Consider the following 21,423-nt stretch of genomic DNA (forward strand, 5'->3'; position numbering starts at 1 on the left):
CTATTACTTATTAATAAAACATTCTTTATCTTTTATTCTTATATTCTAACAGAGATTGTAACAGGCATGCGGTTCACTAACGACTGCAGACGTCTTATAACTGTGTCTGGGGACAGGTAAGAGACGTGCTCTTTTGTCTTGGTAGAGTAATATATATTGCTCTACTTTCTCCTATTGTATTATTAATATGTAGCCTTTGTCAGAATGCATAATCTCACAGACTTACCACTGTTTATGAGGTATTATAGTATATAACTTATCCCCACCTTCTCTTCTATATCTATAACCTCTGGCAATTAGGTGTAGTAAAAGACAAGCAAGAGTTAAGTTACAATTTAAACAATGTATTATTGGTAATAGTCATAAAAACAATATGTAAAGTACATTTGAATATTAGCAACCATACACCCTGATAAATGGTGATGTGTAGTTCAGGCGCACACAGACTTGTTAGTTACTCAGAATCTCTAGTTAAGGCATCATTGGTGCTCAGCTTTCTTCAGAACAGGCCGCAAGCCTGTTCAATATGGCTGCCAAGCTGTGCTCTTCATTGTGTTGCCTTCGTCATCAGAGGTTAGTAAGAGAGAGTGTGGCTGAGCAAGCAGATTTATAGATTCTCTGTCCAACCCCTAGAGCCAATAGGACATCATGGTACTTAAAAGCTTCTGATCCAAGCCAATTCCAAACCGACATACTTCAGACCATTGCGGGAATACAACATCTTAAAACCTAAACCCCCCCCCCCCCCCCCAAGACCATATGTTAGGTAGACTGGCTTCCTTGCGGGGGTTGAAAGAATTTAACGACAGAGTTTTTTTTTGGGGAGGTTCAGTGCCTTAAACCAGTTTGGCGAGTGTTTCTCTGCTAAATTGTAAGACCTATTCCTCGGGGGGGGGGGGGGGGGGTAAACATGAATGCTTCTCACTAATGTAACAGTAAATTACATTGCTTTGCCTAAATTACAAATAAATACATACAAAATGTTTATCAAGTTATATGCAAAATCTTACATCACAACACGTACTTCTATTTTTAAAAGCATTTTAGTGTTGTCCTGTGTATTAAGTTTTATTAACACAGTTTATATTTGTGTCCCAAAAGTTGTGTGTTCATTTGGCGACTTGACTCTCAGATGACAAACTGCATGAGGAAAAGATTACTTGAGCTAAAACTCTGCAAGGGTCAGCAGAAGGTGACCCCGTCTCAGAACGAACAGATCAGGTAAGGACCCCCAATTTCTAGTAGGAGAGCATGTCAAGCTTTATGACTGTAGTTACTGTATCGTTACCTTGAGGATGGATTATGTGACTCCATTATGACTATTCTGTATAGCTTCAAATGTCTAAATAGCTCACCTGTCAACGCCAGTGCCTGTATCAATGCTTTCTAGTTATGACGAGTTCAACCTCAATCTCGTATCTTCCTTCTTTAAAATTTTGTTGTTATATGACAAACTAGAGACATCTCTCTTTTGTTTGAATGCTCGAGAAAACGCTCACTTTCCTTTTCGCAGCATTGTACTTCCAGGTGAGTGACTGTTTGTCATCTCCTGCACACACACTCAAGCCACCCTAAACCTTGAGACAAAATTGAAACTGCTTGGTTTAGTCTGAGCACGTTCCAGATCGGTGGTCTAGGAAGTACACAGTGACTGCCCCAAATTGCTAAAATTACACAAATGACTGAAAATTGCTGGAAAACCTGTGCAGAATAGTCTAATAGTTTAACAGTCAAGTAACGTAGCCCTCATTGAGTGCATTCCTTTTTCACAGAAATTTTAAACCTTTCACAATCCTGAGGAGATTATCCATTTATAGTTTGATACAGACATGCCATTTTGCCATCTCTTTATTTCTAACAGGCCATGAGAGCTTCTAATGTCTGTGTATAGAGGTAAAAGTTGATCGGTGAAGTGTCCACTGTATTTTCTGTGTTCTAGTAGCTGAAAAGTGATTTTTGCATTTAAAACTAGGGGGCTTCACCCCCTTGCCAGTTCTATGCGCTGTTGTGAAGAGGGTGGCTAAATGTACTCCAAGAAGACATGGCCACTCCTTCAAACCCCTTCTTAAACGGTGATACAATGGGAAACAAATAACAGTTGGCTTTGTTTTATCTCCTCTTTGCTCGATCAGCTGCTGGCTTGCTGCTGCTGCCGTGCCACGTGATCTGAATTTAATGCGGTGCATCAAACATTTAAAAGCCGGTACAGCAGCTGTCCTTTTCTCTCACTGCCTTATCTCTCTTGTCCCCCAGACATCCTCAAACACTATGCGATCTCTTTTACCGAGTAATATTTTCCATTTGTTTGCGCTAATGTGATCTTTACTCTCATTTTTTTGAGACTTTCGAATTTTCCTACTTCCATTATCTCTAATCTGCTCTGCATGTGTATCACGGGACTTGCTTCCAAAGGTTGTAAGTATGACGTGACTTGTTCGTCTCGCGGAGCGTGAAAGTGTCTCTCTTTAAAAGATCACATCTCGTCGCAGGAAAAAAAAGTCTTGTATCGTCACAAGATTTTTTTTATAATAGAGAAATATAAACTGAAAACATCATTATAGGTGTTGAGTGTAGACTGATGGGCAAAAATGGAGAATTTATTAATTTATTGTGTTTATTAATTTATTCACTGTATAAAGTGTTACCAAATGACAAACATGGGGCTTATACTGTACAAATTGCTGTTGCTCCTTGTAGACTTCAAGATTAGTAATAAGCAATGACATGCTGTCCTGTCAGTTGTTGTAGCCACAAGATGACTTCTGCAATCCCAGTTGGGTGCTTTGGGACAGCCATTATGGATGGCCATAGCATCCAGCCAGCCAACAGTGTGCAGGTGGAAAGTGTTAAGCAAAGACTTGTGAGAGATTGTCATGGCTTAAGGAATTTAAGTGGATAAAAAAATACACCAATAACCTGTGCAGATTGCTCAAATTTGATAATCTTGTTGAAAATTCTGCATTTTTTGTGGAGCTTTCCTTTTATCACCCTTGCATCTAATATAATGAAACTCATGGCAAGACAAAAGTGTAAGGTGTCAAATACATGCTAGTAACCCAACCCTCCGTCACTTATGGTTAGTTTATTTACAATATAAAAGTTTTTTTTGTATTGTATGTACATAGCATAACAACATACAAAATACAAATACAAAATGTCTCTAGACTGCATTCCTGCATTGCACCCAATCCTAGCAACCTGCATTTGGAGTTTCAGACTATTACATTTTATACTTTTGCTGTGATGACAGAATTGAATAATGTCCCTTAGGTGTACACAACAGATGATGAGGTGCCATGGCTGCAGATTATTGAGAGTTAGAAAAAGAAAGAGCATCTGGGACATGCAGTTGTTAGATGACCTGCTTAGGTTCCTAGTGCTGACATGTAGTAAACTATACAGCAGTACATCTCTATCGTTCAAGATTTATCAGTTTCATGATTTTGGAAATAAACTGAGTGTTTTAATGCACAATCAAATATTTATGTGGACTCTGCAGGAGGGAAACTTACATTACTGTGCCACATAAACCAGAAATCGATGCAGAGGAGGAAGCCAGCAATGAGGACCTTGAAGAAGACGAGTTCATACAGACGCCTACTAGAGATGGCCCCGATCAAAGTAAGTAGAGTTAGCCCCTTTAATGGGGGCGCTTTTTTCAGTAGTCACCCCCCTGGTGTGTTTTTTTTTTTTTTTTGTCGATAGAAATGGTTGAATTTTGCTAGAACATTCCCTAATTGACTTGCAAGTTAAATTGTTGGAAGAAAACAATTTTTAAACTACAAACAAAATTATTTAAACATTTTTGTTCGCAACAATAAACTAATTTCATGCTAGTTTTTTTGTAATTTATTTACACTATGTACAAATTTAGAATTTTTCACTTAGTACTACAGTTGTGTGTGGTATGTGCAGAAGCACAGAGCAGCACAGAGTGGAGCATTAAAGTCTCTGCAGCAATATATTGTTTCCCTCATCTACTTATGTGGCAAACGCACCACACATCTCTTATGGGATGTGTGCTCAGCATGCAAACAGCTCTCTTATCCTACCATTTCAAAGCCATAAACTTATTTCTGAATGCAGCTGCAACTTCTCCCGATTTCAACTTTTTCGTCATCACAGAATTTGGCAGGTTCTTTCTGTTTGATCTTAAGGTTTCTACCACATTGTTTCCATTGAATTCAAACATTCATACAGCTTGTGACTGCTGTAGTAATTGTGTAGTCCTATCAGATAACCCAGATTCAGTGGTTTCTATGTACAGTAAGTGTTAGCCAGGAGCTACATATTAGATAGATAGATAGATAGATTAAGAGTCTGAACTGAGAATTAGTACCACATAGAGGGTGAATCAGCATACCTTAGAGGCCGAGATCATTGGAAAATTAGAACAGTCTAGACAAGATCAGACCATTCAGCCCAACAAAGCTTGCCAGTCCTATCCACTTATTTCTTCTAAAATACATCAAGTCGAGTTTTGAAAGACCCCAAAGTCTTACTGTCTACCACACTACTTGGTCGCTTATTCCAAGTGTCGTTCTTTATGTAAAGAAAAACTTACTAAAGTTTGTGTGAAATTTACCCTTCACAAGTTTCCAACTGTGTCCCAGTGTTCTTTATGAACTCATTTTAAAATCATAATCTCGATCCACTGGACTAATTCCCTTCGTAATTTTAAACACTTCAGTCAGGTCTCCTCTGAATCTCCTTTTGCTTAAATTGCAAAGGCTCAGCTCTTTTAATCTTTCCTCAAATTTCATCTCTTGTTGCCCTGAATCAGCCTAGTCACTCTTCTCTGGACCTTTTCTAGTGCTACTATGTCCTTTTTGTAGCCTGGAGACCCAAACTGCACCCAGTACTCCAGATGAGGCTTCACCAGTGTGTTATAAAGCTTAAGCAGAACCTCCTGTGACTTGTACTCCACACATCAAGGCGCTATATAACCTGACACTCTGTTCTTAATGGCTTCTGAACACTGTCTGTAGTTCAATAGGGTAGAGTCCACTATGACTCCTAAATTGTTCTCATAAGGTGTACTCTCAATTTTCCGACCGCCCATTGTGTATTCAAACCTAACATTTTTACTTCCTATGTGTAATTCCTTAAATTTACTGACACTAAATTTCATGTGACAAAAATCTGCCCAAGCCACTATGCTATCCAAGCCCTTCTGTGATGATATAACGGATTCCAAATTATCTGCTCATCCACCTATCTTATCATCTGCAAACTTAACCAGCTTGTTACTATACACAATACAGTACAATTTATGTTTGTATAGCCCAAAATCACACAAGAAGTGCCGCAATGGGCTTTAACAGGCCCTGCCCCTTGACAGCCCCCCAGCCTTGACTCTCAAAGAAGACAAGAAAAAACTCCCCAAAAAACCCTTGTAGGAAAATAATAGAAGAAACCTCAGGAAAGGCAGTTCAAAGAGAGACCCCTTACCAGGTAGGTTGGGCATGCAGTGGGTGTCAAAAAGAAGGGGGGTCAATACAATGCAATGCAGTTCACAGAACAGAACAAATCCTCAGTACAGTATAAAAATAAAATTTTAGAAGTGCGCAGCAGAATTTAACAGTAGATATTATATATATTCCTATACAGTTAGCTCCATAAATATTTGGACAGAGAACTTTTTTCTAATTTTGGTTCTGCACATTACCACAATGAATTTTAAATGAAACAACTCCGATGCAGTTGAAGTGCAGACTTTCAGCTTTAATTCAGTGGGGTGAACAAAACAATTACATAAAAATGTGAGGCAACTAAAGCATTTTGTGAACACAATCCCTTCATTTCAGGGGCTCAAAAGTAATTGGACAAAAATTAAAGAACTGGAAATCAAATGTTCATTTCTAATACTTGGTTGAAAACCCTTTGCTGTCAATGACAGCCTGAAGTCTTGAACTCCTGGACATCACCAGATGTTGGGTTTCCTCCTTTTTATTGCTCTGCCAGGCCTTTACTGCAGCGACTTTCAGTTGCTGTTTGTTTGTGGGCCTTTCTGTCTGAAGTTTAGTCTTCAACAAGTGAAATGCCTGCTCAATTGGGTTAAGATCAGGTGACTGACTTGGCCATTCAAGAATTTTCCACTTCTTTGCTTTAATAAACTCCTGGGTTGCTTTGGCTGTATGTTTTGGGTCATTGTCCATCTGTATCATGAATCAATTGGACTGCTGTATTTAGCTGGATTTGAGCAGACAGTATGTCTCTGAACACCTCAGAATTCATTCGGCTGCTTCTGTCCTGTGTCACATCATCACTAAACACTAGTGTCCTAGTGCCACTGCCAGCCATGCACGCCAAAGCCATCACACTGCCTCCCTCCACCGTGTTTTACAGATGATGTGCTATGCTTTGGATAATGAGCTGTTCCACACCTTCTCCATACTTTTTTCTTGCCATCATTCTGGTAGAGGTTGATCTTGGTTTCATCTGTCCAAAGAATGTTTTTCCAGAACTGTGCTGGCTTTTTTAGATGTTCTTTAGCAAAGTCCAATCTCGCCTTTCTGTTCTTGAGGCTTATGAGTGGCTTGCACCTTGCAGTGCACCCTCTGTATTCACTTTCATGCAGTCTTCTCTTTATGGTAGACTTGGATATCGATACGCTGACCCCCTGGAGAGTGTTGTTCACTTGGTTGGCTGTTGTGAAGGGGTTTCTGTTCACCATGGAAATGATTCTGCGATCATCCACCACTGTTGTCTTCCGTGGACGTCCAGGTCTTTTTGTGTTGCTGAGTTCACCAGTGCTTGCTTTCTTTCTCAGGATGTACCAAACTGGAGATTTTGCCACTCGTAATATTGTAGCAATTTCTCAGATGGGTTTTTTCTGTTTTCACAGCTTAAGGATGGCTTCTTTCACCTGCATGGAGAGCTCCTTTGACCGCATGTTGTCTGTTCACAGCAAAATCTTCCACATGCAAGCACCACACCTCAAATCAACTCCAGGCCTTTTATCTGCTTAATTGATAAGGACATAACGACGGACTTGACCACACCTGCCCATGAAATAGCCCTTGAGTCATTTGTCCAATTACTTTTGAGCCCCTGAAATGAAGGGATTGTGTTAAAAAAATGCTTTAGTTGCCTCACATTTTTATGCAATCGTTTTGTTCACCCCACTGAATTAAAGCTGAAAGTCTGCACTTCAACTGCATCGGAGTTGTTTCATTTAAAATTCATTGTGGTAATGTACAGAACCAAAATTAGAAAAAAGTTCTCTGTCCCAAGCACTGGCCCCTGCTGGTCACCACTCTTAACATTGGCCAGTTCTGATGAGGTTCCTCACACCATCACCCTCTGCTTCATGTGACTGAGCCAATTCTGCACCCATCTAAAAACATCACCCTGAGCTGCCACTTCTTTTAGTTTGATGCCCACCCTCTCATGTGGCACCTCATCAAATGCTTTCTGAAAATCTAGATCAATAATATCATCTGCTCCACTTTGATCGTATCCTTCTGTTGCCTCCTCATATAATTCTAGCATTTTGGTAAAACACGACCTCCCTCTTCTGACCCCATGCTGACTGTTCCTAATAACTCCTGTTCTTGCCAGGTGTTGCTCAATCTTATCCTTAATAATTCCTTCCATTAATTTTCCTGTGATGCATGTTAAGCTTACTGGCCTATAGTTGCTTGGATCTGCCCCATCACTCTTTTTATATAATGAGATGATATTTGCCTTTTTCCAGTGCTTCGGAATCTCTCCAGTACACAGTGACTTGTTAAAAATATGTGTCAAAGCAGCATACAACCTCACAAGTGCCTCCATATATCCATTGATTTTCCACCACTTATCTGAAGCTGGGTCACGGGGTCAGCAATCTTAACAGTGAGGCCCATACATCCCTTTCCCCAGCCACACTTGCCTAAACATACTGTGCTATCCCAAGGTGTTCCCAGGCCATCAGGGAGATATAATCCTCCTGGTGAGCTCTGGGTCTTCCCCAGGGTCTCCTTCTATCTGGTCATGCCTGTAAAACTTCCACAAGTGGGTGTCCAGGAGGCATCCATATCAGATGGCCAAACCACCTCAACTGGCTCATCTCAATGTGGAGGATCAACGCTCTACTCTGAGCCTACTCTAGATTTCAGTGCTTCTCACTCTTATCTATGAGGGAGATAAGATAGCCGCCATATGGAGAAAGCTCACTTCAGCTACTTGTACAGTACCTGCAATCTCATTTTTTCAGTTATTGCACAAAGCTCATGGTCATACAAAGGGTATATAACATAGTATTGAGATGAACTTTTGTTATTGACCAAATACTTTTTTTCCACCATAATTTGCAAATAAATTCTTTAAAAATCAGACAATGATTTTCTAGATTTTTTTTTCCTCATTTTGTCTCTTAGTTGAGGTATACCTATGATGAAAATTACAGGCCTCTCTGATCTTTTTAAGTGGGAGAACTTGCACAATTGGTGGCTGACTAAATACTTTTTTGCCCCACTGTATGTGAGGGTAGAAATGTAGATTGATTGGTGTATGTATGTAATGCCTGTGTGTGCATGTATATTCTTATTCCATATTCTTTTCTGCTGATCACACTTTTTCTAAACAGATCAAATCTGCGTCACATACATTTCAAAAATTGTTCATTGAGCTACTGTGTAAATGTAATGTTGTTTTTAGAAATTACACTCTGGGCTATAAAATGCAGGCCAGGAATGAGTTTTCTGGGTCACATGTTTTAACAATGGCACAGCTGCTATCAAGATGGGGGCATCCATAAAAAAGAATAACAATTTGTAACAATTTGACTGTCTGTCAGAAATGGTGGGATGCAAAATTGGAGCGCTTTCGGAAACTGTCCTGTCTCCCTTCCAGTTTATCCTCTACACAAACTGACTTTCCAGTACAATATCAGCACTTGCCATTGACAGAAATTTACAGATGACCCCTTCTTCATAGGCTGCATTAATAACAGAGACGAGTCTGAGCACATGTATGTTGTGGAGGACTTTGTCTTGTGGTGCAGGATTAACCACCTACCGCTCAACATTGACAGGACAAAAGAGCTGGTGGTGGACTTCCAGCTTGCCAAGGAGCCTCTGAGACCAGTCGCTATTCAAGGAGAAAACGTGGAGGTGGTGCCGAGCTACAAGTACTTGGAGGTTCACATAAGCAACATACTGGACTGGTCTGATAAAAAATAGTAATATGATAAAGTTTATCTAATCTAATCTGAAAAGGCCAATACTAACAAATTAAATAGATCAAATCAGGATGCATTCAAACTGGATTATAACTCATAACCACAAAAATGAAACTTTTAACATCGCAAACCCAGACCTGTCCTCATGGAATCCTGCAAAGTCGGTGACAGTTTACTGCATTTAATAATTTTTTCTTCAGTCAATAGAAATTACTAAATAGGAGTTCTACTCTATATCCTGGTCTTTTATACTCTAATGGTTGTGTACATTTAATTTGTAAATTTCTAGTAGTACAAAGTCAAAGTGATACCAAAGTGTCTCTCTGGAAAATCCTTGGATACCATTGGTTTGACTTTGTGTTGCTCATGGAGTCTCGAATGAGGCACATGACCTACATTGTGAGGGAGCGTCAGGTACGGCTCAACGGCCATGTGGCGCGTTTCCCTGAGGGTTATCCAACTCGTAAGATCCTCATTGTTGGGGCCCCGAGTGGCTGGACCAGGCCAAGGGGTCGCCCACGTAACACCTGGCTGCGACAGATAGAGGGTCATTTCCAGAGGGTAGGACTGGACCGCGTGTCTGCCTGGGGGGGGGGGGTCACCAACCGGGATCCCGAGCTGTTTTGACGTGTAGTGGGTGCGGCAGCGCGCTGTACCAGTGCATGCTCCCCAACTTGACTTGACTAGTAGAACAGGAGGGCGCTCATGATCTAATTGTTTGTTTTTTTTTTTTATCTTTGCTTAGGTTTTATGGATCCTACCTTCCTTCAAACTAATGGGAGGCTTCCTCTTTGGGCAAAGAGACTGGTGAGTTGTATTAATATTTTTAAAAATCCATTTCTTTTTACCATTTTGAATAAACATTCAGTTTCTTCTTTAAATTTCATTTCAAAATTATGCATTGCAAATATACTTTCCCAACTACTTTAAGAGCCCAGAGGCCTGTAGTCTAGCGCAGTAGCACTTGGACGCAAGGCAGAAACTGAACCTAAAAAGGTGCCAGTCTATCTCCTTACTTATATGTCTTTGATACATGGGAAAACTCAACTCTGCACAGACATAAGAACATGTCCAACTCCATATAAGCTGTCAAGGTGCAGAAATCTAAGTCATGACACCGACTCCATGGGGTTGCAGTGCTGCCACTTTAAAAATGTTGGCTTTTTTAATTTCTGATTAAATGTTCTCTCCTAAGGACAACTGTTTTGAAGTTTTGGGCTTTTGGCTGCTCTACGCTATCCTTGACAAGATACAACAAATTGTTAATTCTGATGTTCCTGTTTTGGCACAGTTGATGCATTATGCTTCTAGCCTGGACCAGTTAGTTGCTGTACACAACTCCATAAGCTCCATCCATCAACAGTCTTTATGATTACTCAGCTGCCACTGGTTGGCAAACCAATTGGTTAAAAACACTGCTGTACTCAAAACCTGCAGCTCGATTGAGGTTCCTGATGAACTCCTGTCAGCACAAATGGCGATCCCTATTATACCACGGCTTCTTCTTTTGGCTGCTCCCTTTTAGTGGTCGCCACAGCGGATCATCTGTCGCCATGTCTCCCTGTCTTTTACATCATTTTCTGCCTCATCAGCTGCCTTCATGTCCTCCATCACCACATCCATAAACCTCCTCTTTGGCCTTCTTCTTTATCCTCTTCCCTGGCGGTTCCATCCTAAACATTCTTTTCCCAATGTACCCCTCATTTCTCCTCTGCACATGCCCAAACTATCTCAATCTCGCCTCTCTCACTTGGTCACCAAACTGTTGTACCTGTGTTGTCCCTCTGATATACACATTCTTTTATTTTTAATTATTTATTAAAAGCAAGTAACAGTCCATACAAGCAAGTCAAATGTGACAAAACTAAGTTCAAAACAACAACCGCCCATGAGAAAGAGAACAAGGACAACAGCAAGAGTAAAACTTTTTAAGAGTAGGAAAAAAAGGGGGAGAAAATCCCAAGTGCTTATTCTAAAATGTTATTGATTAGATCCTGACAGGTTTTAAAGTTTTGAACAGATCCTATATACTCCTTCCTAATCCTGTCTACCCTCATTACTCGGAGCAAAAATCATAGCATCTTCAACTCTGCCACTTCCAGCTCAGCCTCCTGTCTCCAAACTATACAGCATAGCTGGTCACACTACCATTTTATAAACCTTCCTTTTCACTCTTGCAGGTACGCTACCACGTCTCATTCAGTGACCCCTACATTTCCATCCTTTCCTCTCATTCAATTACACACTGGCACACAGTGTTAATACCTTCTGTGAACAGCAGATGGTGCCGATGTTCTTAATTGAAAGAGCCAAAGGACCACAAGTGGGCACTTTCTGTACTTCTAAAGCGGGGGGGTCTCCAACTCCAGTCCTGGAGAGCTACTGTCGATGCTGGTTTTCATTCTAACCCTTTTCTTAATTAGTGACTAGATTTTGCTGCTAATCAAATCTTTGCCTTAATTTTAATTGATATAATAATAATTCTTTACATTTATATAGCGCTTTTCTTAAGACTCAGGCCACTTTTCTTTTTTTCCGTAATTGGTAACAAAACAATATTAAGACACAAAATGTACCAACACATAAACAACAACCTGCGTCCATCACACAATAACTGATAATAAAGAAAGGTGAAGGCCTCAGTATTGTTACCTGCTCAGGACAGTTCAAGTTCAAGCACTTTATTGTCATTGTGTAACACTACAAAATTACTTTTTGTGACAGCCCCAAGGTGCATTTAAAGAAAAGTCAAATAATTCCAAATATGTCATATACAGTGTTAAGTGATCAAGTAACCAGAGCAAATTATTATTGCTCATAAATTGTTATTGCACCTGTTAATGAATAGTACATTCCATATTCTATATTGTATTACATGAGTATATTGCACATTACCAGTATAGCTTATTGCACATGTCCAATTAAAAATGGTCTCAGACTGAGGAGATTCAGAGTTCAGAAAGTTTATGGCAGATGGGGAAAAAGCTCTTTTTTAGTCGGTGTCTGTGCATCCACAGGTTGACCTAAAGCGTCTTCCTGACAGGAGGAGCTCAAACAAAGAATTTCCAGGATGAGTTTTGTCCTTGAGAATTTTGTTGGCCCTTCTCACACAGCGAGTCTTATATGAGTGTTCAAGTGATGGCAGTTCAGTCCCAATAATGGCCACTGCTGTTTTTACGACCTGCTGCAGGGCTTCTTTTAGCAGCTTTGGTGCAGCTGTTGTACCTGCAGGCCATCATGCGGTTAGTTAAAATGCTCTCTCTAGTGCATCTATAGAAAGTAACCAGCAGCTCTCCTTTGTTTACAGCATTTTTTCACACCTGCCTAAAACTTTTGCACAGTAGTGTGTGTGTGTATATATGTGTGTATATATGTGTGTATGTATATATATATATATATATATATATATATATATATATATATATATATATAATATAATATTCTACATGGGGTATGTGCAATAGTGTTTTGTTGTGCTCTGTTTTAATATATTCACTTATTTTTGCATATCTACTTTTCTTTTGTGCTTATGTTTACACCGTCGATTGTGGGGAAAAGTTTCATTTGTTAGAGGTACGGCTTGCTATTTAGATTCATCTCAGTAATTCATCCAAGCCACAGGTCTTGAAGGTGTAGCTGCCGGCTCGGTAAGGGGTCGGCCGTTACAACTGTTGAGATGAGCCAACGCTTCAGCTTGCAATTATAGTAGCATATCAATTCAAAATCCACTTATAAATTTTTAGCGACAAGCCAGATGCCGTGTCAAGTCTAACGGTAACATTAATAAATTGTTAAACTTTTTTTTTTTTATTATTATTAATCAAAAACTACTAACTACAAAGAAACAAACGGAGAGGACACAGGGCCTCTTTAAATGCTTCTGCCTGCACAATGTTCTGAAGCTAACTTATTATACATTGTGTATTATATATTATAAATTGTATATGTATTATGGTATAATTTTGATTTCAGTAGATACAAACGATGTGCATGCATTCTTACTGAAATGTATTTTTTAAAGCAATATCAAATGTGTTAATGATTACTTAAAACGTTTGTTAACAGAGTGGATTCAATAACACATATTCATCCTGAAACAAATAAATGAACAAATAATGTGGTACAGGGTAGGACTGTGCAGTCCTTCAAAGTTCAATTTTGTTGTTTTGGGAAAATTAGTGCATAGGATTGGCGAGCTTTGTTATGCTGAATGGCCTGTTCTCATCAAAATTTTCCTAACATTCTAGGATTGCTGCATACGTTGTAGAAACTTAAATTTCTAACTGTAGTTTCCCTAAAAGATAATTGAATTTCTTTTTCCCTTTGCACACCCTTTTTTTTTTTTATGAATAGGGCGCAGCTGAAAATTTTTCAGATGAACTTCAGGATACTCGGCCTGGTAATCGGTATCAGCCGCGTGGACGCTGGGCGGAAAGTACAAACCAGGAGCAAATCAAAGCCATCCTGGATACTCGCTGCTTACAAATGTGTCTCACCCCAAGTCCACCCAGAGGTATTGAGGGAAGTGAAGCACTGGAAGAAGACAGCATTCAGCCTCAGAGCCTAGAAAGTCTTCTGGTACAAGAAGATGAGGTGTGTAACTTTATTGTCCATTAATTAGAAACTTTGTTAGAATTCTGCACATAATAATTCAAGTCAAGGGTCAATGTTTTTATTTAGTCACTAGCCATGGTACATGTCAAACACGGGTAATAGCAAATATTTCTAAATTATTCCATCTTTTGCCCTACATGTACCTTCTGCAAGGCCTTTTCTCTGTATTCACGTGCGCTTGAATGTCTCAACTGGCGCACCCTCTCTCAAAACTGCTATAGAAGCAAACCTAGGTATCATATGGCTATGCCAATTGTCCCAAACATTGTGATGCCATGAGTTGGGGTGGGGGGGATCCATATTTAAAAAGTGCTGTCATTTCCACATGACAGAAATTTATGGCAATCCCCTTAAATGAAAGTCTGCAGTATGCACATCTGAATTGTTTTTGATTTGTAATTTCAAACTGTGGAGCAGAGGAGTAACTCAAAAAAAATGGGTCTTTGTCCCCCACATTATGGAAGGCACTGAGAGTTTTGAGATTGTGCCTTAAGCTTTCTTCAAAATTTCAAATTGTACAGCTGTTCATCTTTTCTCTTGTGATCTTTGGTGGTGTTTCTTATTACAGTTTTACTCGATTGCTTTGGACTGATTCTCTAATGACCCTTAAGGTATCGATACAACATGTGAATTTCTACTCAACGTGAAGTTACTTGTGCACCTCAGGATCACATTTCTCATTCTTTATGTACAGTCGACCCTTGATATACGACCGGCTTGACATGCGAACAACTTGATTTACGACCAAAATTTTTATTTTGATTTACGATCAACATCTTGCGTTACGACCTGAATGCGGTCACGTGTAATCCGCTTGCGCGATTGTAAACAAACAGAAACATTCCTATTAATGCGGCACTCATTCAATAAAATGTCAGGTTTGTAAACTCTCTTGGGACCTCCCCCAACTAGAAGACATGCCAAAGTCCAAACTCCGCATGGAACACTGGGGCAACAGCCGGCTTAAAGCTGTGCTGAGTCTCTCAGCCAAAGCAAACAGAAAAGATATCGATGGGTGATATGCATGTGATATCCCTGCCCGGCAATTGACAAGCAAGCTTCCACAGTCGCGGCAATCGCGCTTCAGGACGCACTTCAGCATGTCGTTCCCATTGACTGGGGAGTGGGTGGGGGGGGGGGTCTCAGAAGAGTTCAGAAACAGTACCTTGTATCATCGCAAGGAAATGCTGAGAAAAATTCTCGTCAGAATAACTTGTAGGCAGGAGGAGATTAAAATTAACGCAAAAGAAGCTATTGAAATAATTGCAAATGCCTGAGCGCAAGTTAAAGAAAGCCTTTAAAAAGCCTTCAGTTTCATTATCATCCTCCTCCCTTCCTGCAGCCCAAAGATGTTAAATTAAATGGTGAATACAGTATGAAATTGTTGTTTCTGGTAGGCTAGGCACTTTTTATTACTTTTTGGTTAGTACATTAGAAAAATTATTGGTGTTTTGGTAAATTATGCACATTGTACAACCCTTTTTTTATTATGCAAAGGTTAAGTAAGTGTTGCAGTGGGAGGTTCGGAACGCATTATGGGTATTTCCATTATTTTTTATGGGAAAAATAGTCTTGACTTACAACCAACTTGAGTTACAACCAGCCCTCGCGAACGAATTGAGTTCGTAAGTCAAGGGTCCACTGTATTTTAATTTTTACTGAATTTATTAAAAGCATATAACATTCCATACAATCAAGTCAAACTTAACAGAACTAAAATCAGATCAAGCCTCACCCATGAGAAAGAGAGGAAGGCCAACAACCACAGCAAAACTGTTAAGAGTAATAATAATAATAATTCTTTGCATTTATATAGTGCTTTTCTCACTACTCAAAGCGCTCAGCAATTGCAGGTTAAGGGCCTTGCTCAAGGGCCCAACAGAGCAGAGTCCCTATTGGCATTTACGGGATTCGAACCAGCAACCTTCCGATTGCCAGTGCAGATCCCTAGCCTCAGAGCCACCATTCCGCCTGTAAAGAGTAACAACAACATTTATTTCTATAGCACATTTTCATACAAATGAGGTAACTCAAAGTGCTTTACATAATGAAGAAAGACAAAAATTAGGCAATCAACATAGAGTAAAAGTAAGGGAAAGTGGCCAGGAAAGACAGGAGGAAAAAAAAAAAAAAAACTCCAGACGGCTGGAGGAAAAAAAAATCTGCAGGGGTTCCAAGGTCACGAGACCACCCAGCCCCCTTTAGGCATTCTACCTAACATAAATGACCTCAATCGGTCCTCATGGTTTTCAGGCTTCATGTGGAAGAATTAGATGATGTCGGTAATGTGGACTTCTGGCATAGATAGTGTGACAGATAGGGGGCACTATCGACCCCTTGAGCCCTCAGACCACACGTCAGACACCAGGTAAAAGTCCAAATGTTAAATTTATTATTATAAGAAGTGCACAAAGATACACAATCCTCCACTCCCAGCAGCTCAGTCACCCTTACTCCCAACTCGGCTAGATTCGCTGGGGTTTCCCAGAATCCTTTATAGTCCTTGACCCGGAAGTGTTTCTGTCCCTCAGTCCATGTAACTTTCTATCACATTCAGGTCAGGTAAAAACCTCTCCTTTTCATCGCGGAAGTACGTCATTTCCTCTGTCGCTGTGACTAGGACGTACTTCCGGGTTATAGGGAAAATACAAGTCTTTGGTCCTCCCTGCGGCGTCCTGTGGCGGCCCCACAGTATCCAGCAGGGCTGTGAATAAAGACTTCAATGTCCATGATGCCCTGCTAGCATTCGGGGCACCTCCATATTGCAGGAAGGGCTCCATCTGACGGTTTGGGGGTATTGGCCGGGAGAAACTGCCAGCCATATTCCACGATAGATAGATACTTTATTAATCCCAAGGGGAAATTCATGTAGGGACTGCACAGTGCTTTGATCGGGCGTTGGTGGCACAGATCGCCGCCACAGAAAACTTTCTGGAAAAAGAACAGCAGAGAAAGTAGGGGTTAGTACGGATTGAGGAGCCACCAAGAATGATATTGATAATTCAATGCATATACAGAGCATCAGAGTTACACTAGAATGAAGCACTGAGAAAGCCATGTTACAGTTAAGTGTTTTTATCAGTTTTTTAAAGTGCTCCGCCGTATTAGCCTGGTGAATTCCTACTGGCAGGCTATTCCAGATTTTAGGTGCATAACAGCAGAAGGCCCCCCGCCTCACCATTTCTTTTAAGTTTTGCTCTTGGAATTCTAAGCAGACACTCAGTTGAGGATCTGAGGTTATGATTTGGAATATAAGATGTCAGACATTCCGATATATAAAATGGAGTGAGATTGTTGAAGGCTTTGTAAACCATCAGCATTATTTTACTAAGTAGTAAAAAGAGAAAGGAGTCTTTTCCCACAATATAAATGCTTATTCTAAACTGTTATTGATTAGGTCTTGCCAGGTTTTAAAAACATTTTGCACAGATCCTCTAAGTGAGAATTTAGATTTTTTTTCCAATTTCAGATATTGTATAACATCAGTTACTCACTGACTTAGCAGAGGTGAGTTAGGATTCTTCCAGTTGAGTAAGATAAGTCTAATAGTTAATAGTGTAGTAAAGGCCATTCCAGTTTGTTTGTCCTTCTCCACTTTAAGCCCCTCTGGAAGACCACCAAACACAGCTGTTAATAGGTTAGGAGGGATTGTGATGCCAAGGCGGTCTGATTTTTTCCAGAATGATGTTAACTTGGTACACACCCAAAACATGTGGCCCAGTGAAGCCGGGGCTAATTGCAGTGGAAACATCTTGGGCAATTTCAGACGAGCTGGATGTGCTCAATTAAAGTTTTTAAGTTGAGTAATTGAATGCTTTGCACACATGGAGCTCAAATGAATTCTCTGCAAGGCTGCCTTTCACTCCGTTTCTGAAATGTTGAGTAAGAAATCCTTTTCCCACTGTACTCTTAAGATCTTTAAAAGGATGGGACTTTAAAATGTTTTTATATATTATAGAAATGCTGTCTGAGTCCCATTCTTTTTTTAGTTTTTATTTCTTTATACAAATTACAAATGCTTTAGTACATATGGATAAATGACGAGCACAATTCACCAGACTTCGAACAATTATTAATTGAATTTGTCTTTGTGATCTAAGCAGATTGTTAGAATAGTTTTACACTTCAAAACCTGTCAGAGTTCTGTGCTCATGTAAGGCATCACAATCAGAACAGACATCCCATTTGTCAAAATCTGGCAATCCCAATGTTTTGCTAATAGCAGTGACACGTCGTTTTTGTAATGTCTCCTAAAAGGGATGCATTGGTCCTCCGATGAAACTTAAATTTTACTTATGTGGACGAAAAAGGCACACTGACAGCAGGCAGATAATATTTTCTTTAGTTCTCTTTATTATTCATTCGGAGTCACACTAAGTAGAGATTCAAAGAGCATAACTTATTGCTGCAAAGCTCAGTTTGAACCCCGAAAAAAGTTAGGAGGGTTTTTTTTTATAATTCAGCATCTCGTGATTAATAAGACAGCAAAAACATCCTTATCATCTAAGTAGAGTTAAACAATATGTCTGTTGAGCTAAGCATTATCTGTGTTCTCAAAGCTAAGCACAGGAGAGACGCCTTGCATAAACTACATGTACTTTCTACAGCCTTGTGACCTTGTCCCTGAGACATTCACTCTGAGAAGGGAAAAAACAAGAAACAGCTTAGATTATATTCATGTGGACACTATTTCTCCTGAACCCTGGAATAACATATTTTTGTTAGTTCATAAGCCAAACGTCTCTCACTGGCAAGTTACAAAATAGTTGTTATAGGAATTCTAATTTACTAAACACACAAAATACATGGTGCTGAGGAGAACATTCTTCTTCTACACTAACAAAGTGGAAGGTTCTCCAAGCTTAGATCAACCAGTGACCCTTGCTGTCAAGTTAACTCACAGGTGGGATTGAGGAGTTATTAGTTTTGTCGAATAGAAATTGAATGAAACTGAGTTTGTATATTTTCTGAACATAGGGGAGCCTGCTCAGGCAAATATTGGGCAACAACAACAGCAGCTTTTATTTCTATAGCACATTTTCATACAAATAATGTAGCTCAAAGTGCTTTACATGATGAAGAAAAGAAAAATAGAAGACAAAGAAAGAATTGAAATAAGAGAACATAGAATAAAAGTAAGGTCCGATGGACAGGGAGGACAGAAAAAACAAAAAAATAAAATCTGCAGGGGGTCCAAGGCCACGAGACCACCCAGCCCCCTCTAGACATTCTACCTGACATCAATGACCTCAATCAGTCCTCATTGTATTCAGGGTTCTCGTGGAAGGACTTGATGATGACGGTCATGTGGACTTCTGGCCTTTAATCCATCAATGTAGGAACATCATGGAGCTTTGATCGGGTGGTGGTGGCGCAGATCGCCACCACAGAAAACCGGAAAAAGAACAAAAGAGAAAGTAGGGGGCAACAGATTTTTTATGGAGGAAGAGGTGGAGTCTGGATGTGTGGCAGAGATAATGGCAAAACATTGAAATAGACAAAGAAGCAGAAGACTGGAAATGCACAGAGCTTGCCCAAATGAAATATGGGCCACACTTGTAGGTCATGTTATTAACCATGGCCTTACAATGGCAGAGGCTGAGTTTTCTTTCCACACATTGCATGCTTGGTTCTTTTTTTTTGGAATGTAAAACCCTCTCCTGTTGAAATCAATGCCTGAATAATATTCAGCCTGATCCACAATAGCTAAAACAATAACCGTTTGGGGCAGCTGACATCTAATGTGAGCAGAAAAATGTCCAACAAGACTGGAATTAGAAGATAAGGAACACATTTCCAGAGTCTACTGCCATACTGATGAAACATCTAACCATTTTGACCACCTTGGTGCTACATAATGTGAAAATAGCTTCTCTTTTTGGTGGCAGTGACTTCTTTGTGGACACAATTTAATTTTGAAATATGATTTAAGAGTTTTGAGTGAAAAATTAGCTTTTGCCTATAGACTATGGTGTTGTGCCTTACCATATACACTGTTTTGACAAATGTACCTGGAGCTCTGAGAATGCACAGCGTTACAAGAAATGTAGCGTAAGCAACTCTGAGAAACTCTGCAAATTGAATTCAGCCACAATTACTGTCTCATCATGAACTTTCTGTAGGACGTGAAGGCCAGTTCACTTCAGTAACAGTATCTTTAGCCTGTCTTTTACCACGGCCTATCTGTAATATCTGATGTCATATGGTGGGCATGCAGCAGTAATGCAGCGTTATGTACAGGCAGTCAAGCAGAAAAATCGCATTTGCTTTGAAGATTAGCCATCGAGCGGTGGCCTCCTGCTTTTAGTGATTTGTGCAGAAAGGAAGGCAGAAGACACAGTGAGTAAAAGTGAAGTTCTTTGGTTTTATCTTGTGACCAGTTGAATAACACTTATGGCAAGAAGATTGATTGTTATTCATTTCAAAGCTTTATTCTAAGAAAAAATTAAAGTCTTAGTGTCAAAGCAGAACTTAAAGTGTATTGTAAGAGCCATTTCATAGTTATGTAAGATTCATGAATGTTTTACTAGATGACAATGCATAATCTATGGGAGGTTCCTAAAACCCCCATAAGTTGAGTAAAATTGATATATTCTAGCTATTTCTATCTGCTCTGACTAAACATTATTCTTCAGTTAGTGACCAGCCTTGCCATGTGTAATCGTAGAGGGCATAAGGTTTTAAACTTTAGTATAGCCGCCAAAGCATAAGGCAAGATCAATAATAATAATTCTTTGCATTTATATAGCGCTTTTCTCACTACTCAAAGCACTCGGCAATTGCAGGTTAAGGGCTTTGCTCAAGGGCCCAACAGAGCAGAGTCCCCATTGGCATTTACGGGATTCGAACCGGCAACCTTCCGATTGCCAGTGCAGATCCTGAAAGAAATCTTAGTCCAAACGTTTGTTTTAAAAATATTTAGTGAAAGTTAAAAGCAAATAATCCACACAAGAATAAAGAAAAAGAGGCAGAAAAATGGAAAAATGTATCTTCTCTAAACTTAGCTTTTCTTGAGAAACTTTAGTTATTTCTGAACTTATAGGTTCTTAATTTCTTCTTCTGTACACCTTTAGCACTTTTGCACTTAAATAAGCATGAGTTACTTCACACACTTAAAAGGTCCATAGGCCCGTATGCACGGGCACGGTTTAAAACGTTATGCCTTCTAGACTTACACATGGCAAGGCTGGTCACCAACTGAAGAATAATGTTTAGGCAGAGCAGATAGAAATAGCTAGAATATACCAATTTTACTCAACTTATGGGGGTTTTAGGAACCTCCCATAGATTAGATGCATTGCCATCTAGTAAAACATTCATGAATCTTGTATAACGATGAAATGGCTCTTACATGTATTTTTTGCAGAAGTAAACTCGTGTATGCGCTTAAAGTTTTAATTTAACATTGTAGATTTTACTGTGAATATAGATGGTCAACTGATTACATAAAAGTTTGTGTGTGCATTGCTGTTATTCCAAATTGAAATGTAGGCTATATGGCATACTTGGGAGAGGAGATATAATGGAAGGTAAGGCCTCCCCAAAATGAACGCGGTCACAAGGACTGCAATACCAATCGGGCAGCAGGATGTGCTGGGGCTGATGGGCCGGCACAGTTACCTTTTCACACAAAGCGACCCTCA

At 39.7% G+C, this 21,423-nt stretch overlaps 1 protein-coding gene across 2 annotated transcripts in view; it reads left to right on the forward strand.

Moving 5' to 3' along the window:
* The window catches only part of wdr62 (WD repeat domain 62), a 242,829-nt gene that overhangs the window by 173,618 nt on the left and 47,788 nt on the right, over positions 1–21,423 (forward strand). For both annotated transcript variants that reach the window (XM_028795560.2, XM_051933967.1), the window contains exons 18-22: positions 53–116; positions 1,102–1,221; positions 3,500–3,621; positions 9,912–9,973; positions 13,520–13,759. In XM_028795560.2, coding sequence (XP_028651393.1) covers positions 53–116; positions 1,102–1,221; positions 3,500–3,621; positions 9,912–9,973; positions 13,520–13,759 — 608 coding nt within the window. The remainder of the gene's footprint in view (positions 1–52; positions 117–1,101; positions 1,222–3,499; positions 3,622–9,911; positions 9,974–13,519; positions 13,760–21,423) is intronic.

This window comes from Erpetoichthys calabaricus, chromosome 1, assembly GCF_900747795.2.
Source record: "Erpetoichthys calabaricus chromosome 1, fErpCal1.3, whole genome shotgun sequence".
Classification (NCBI taxonomy): domain Eukaryota; kingdom Metazoa; phylum Chordata; class Cladistia; order Polypteriformes; family Polypteridae; genus Erpetoichthys; species Erpetoichthys calabaricus.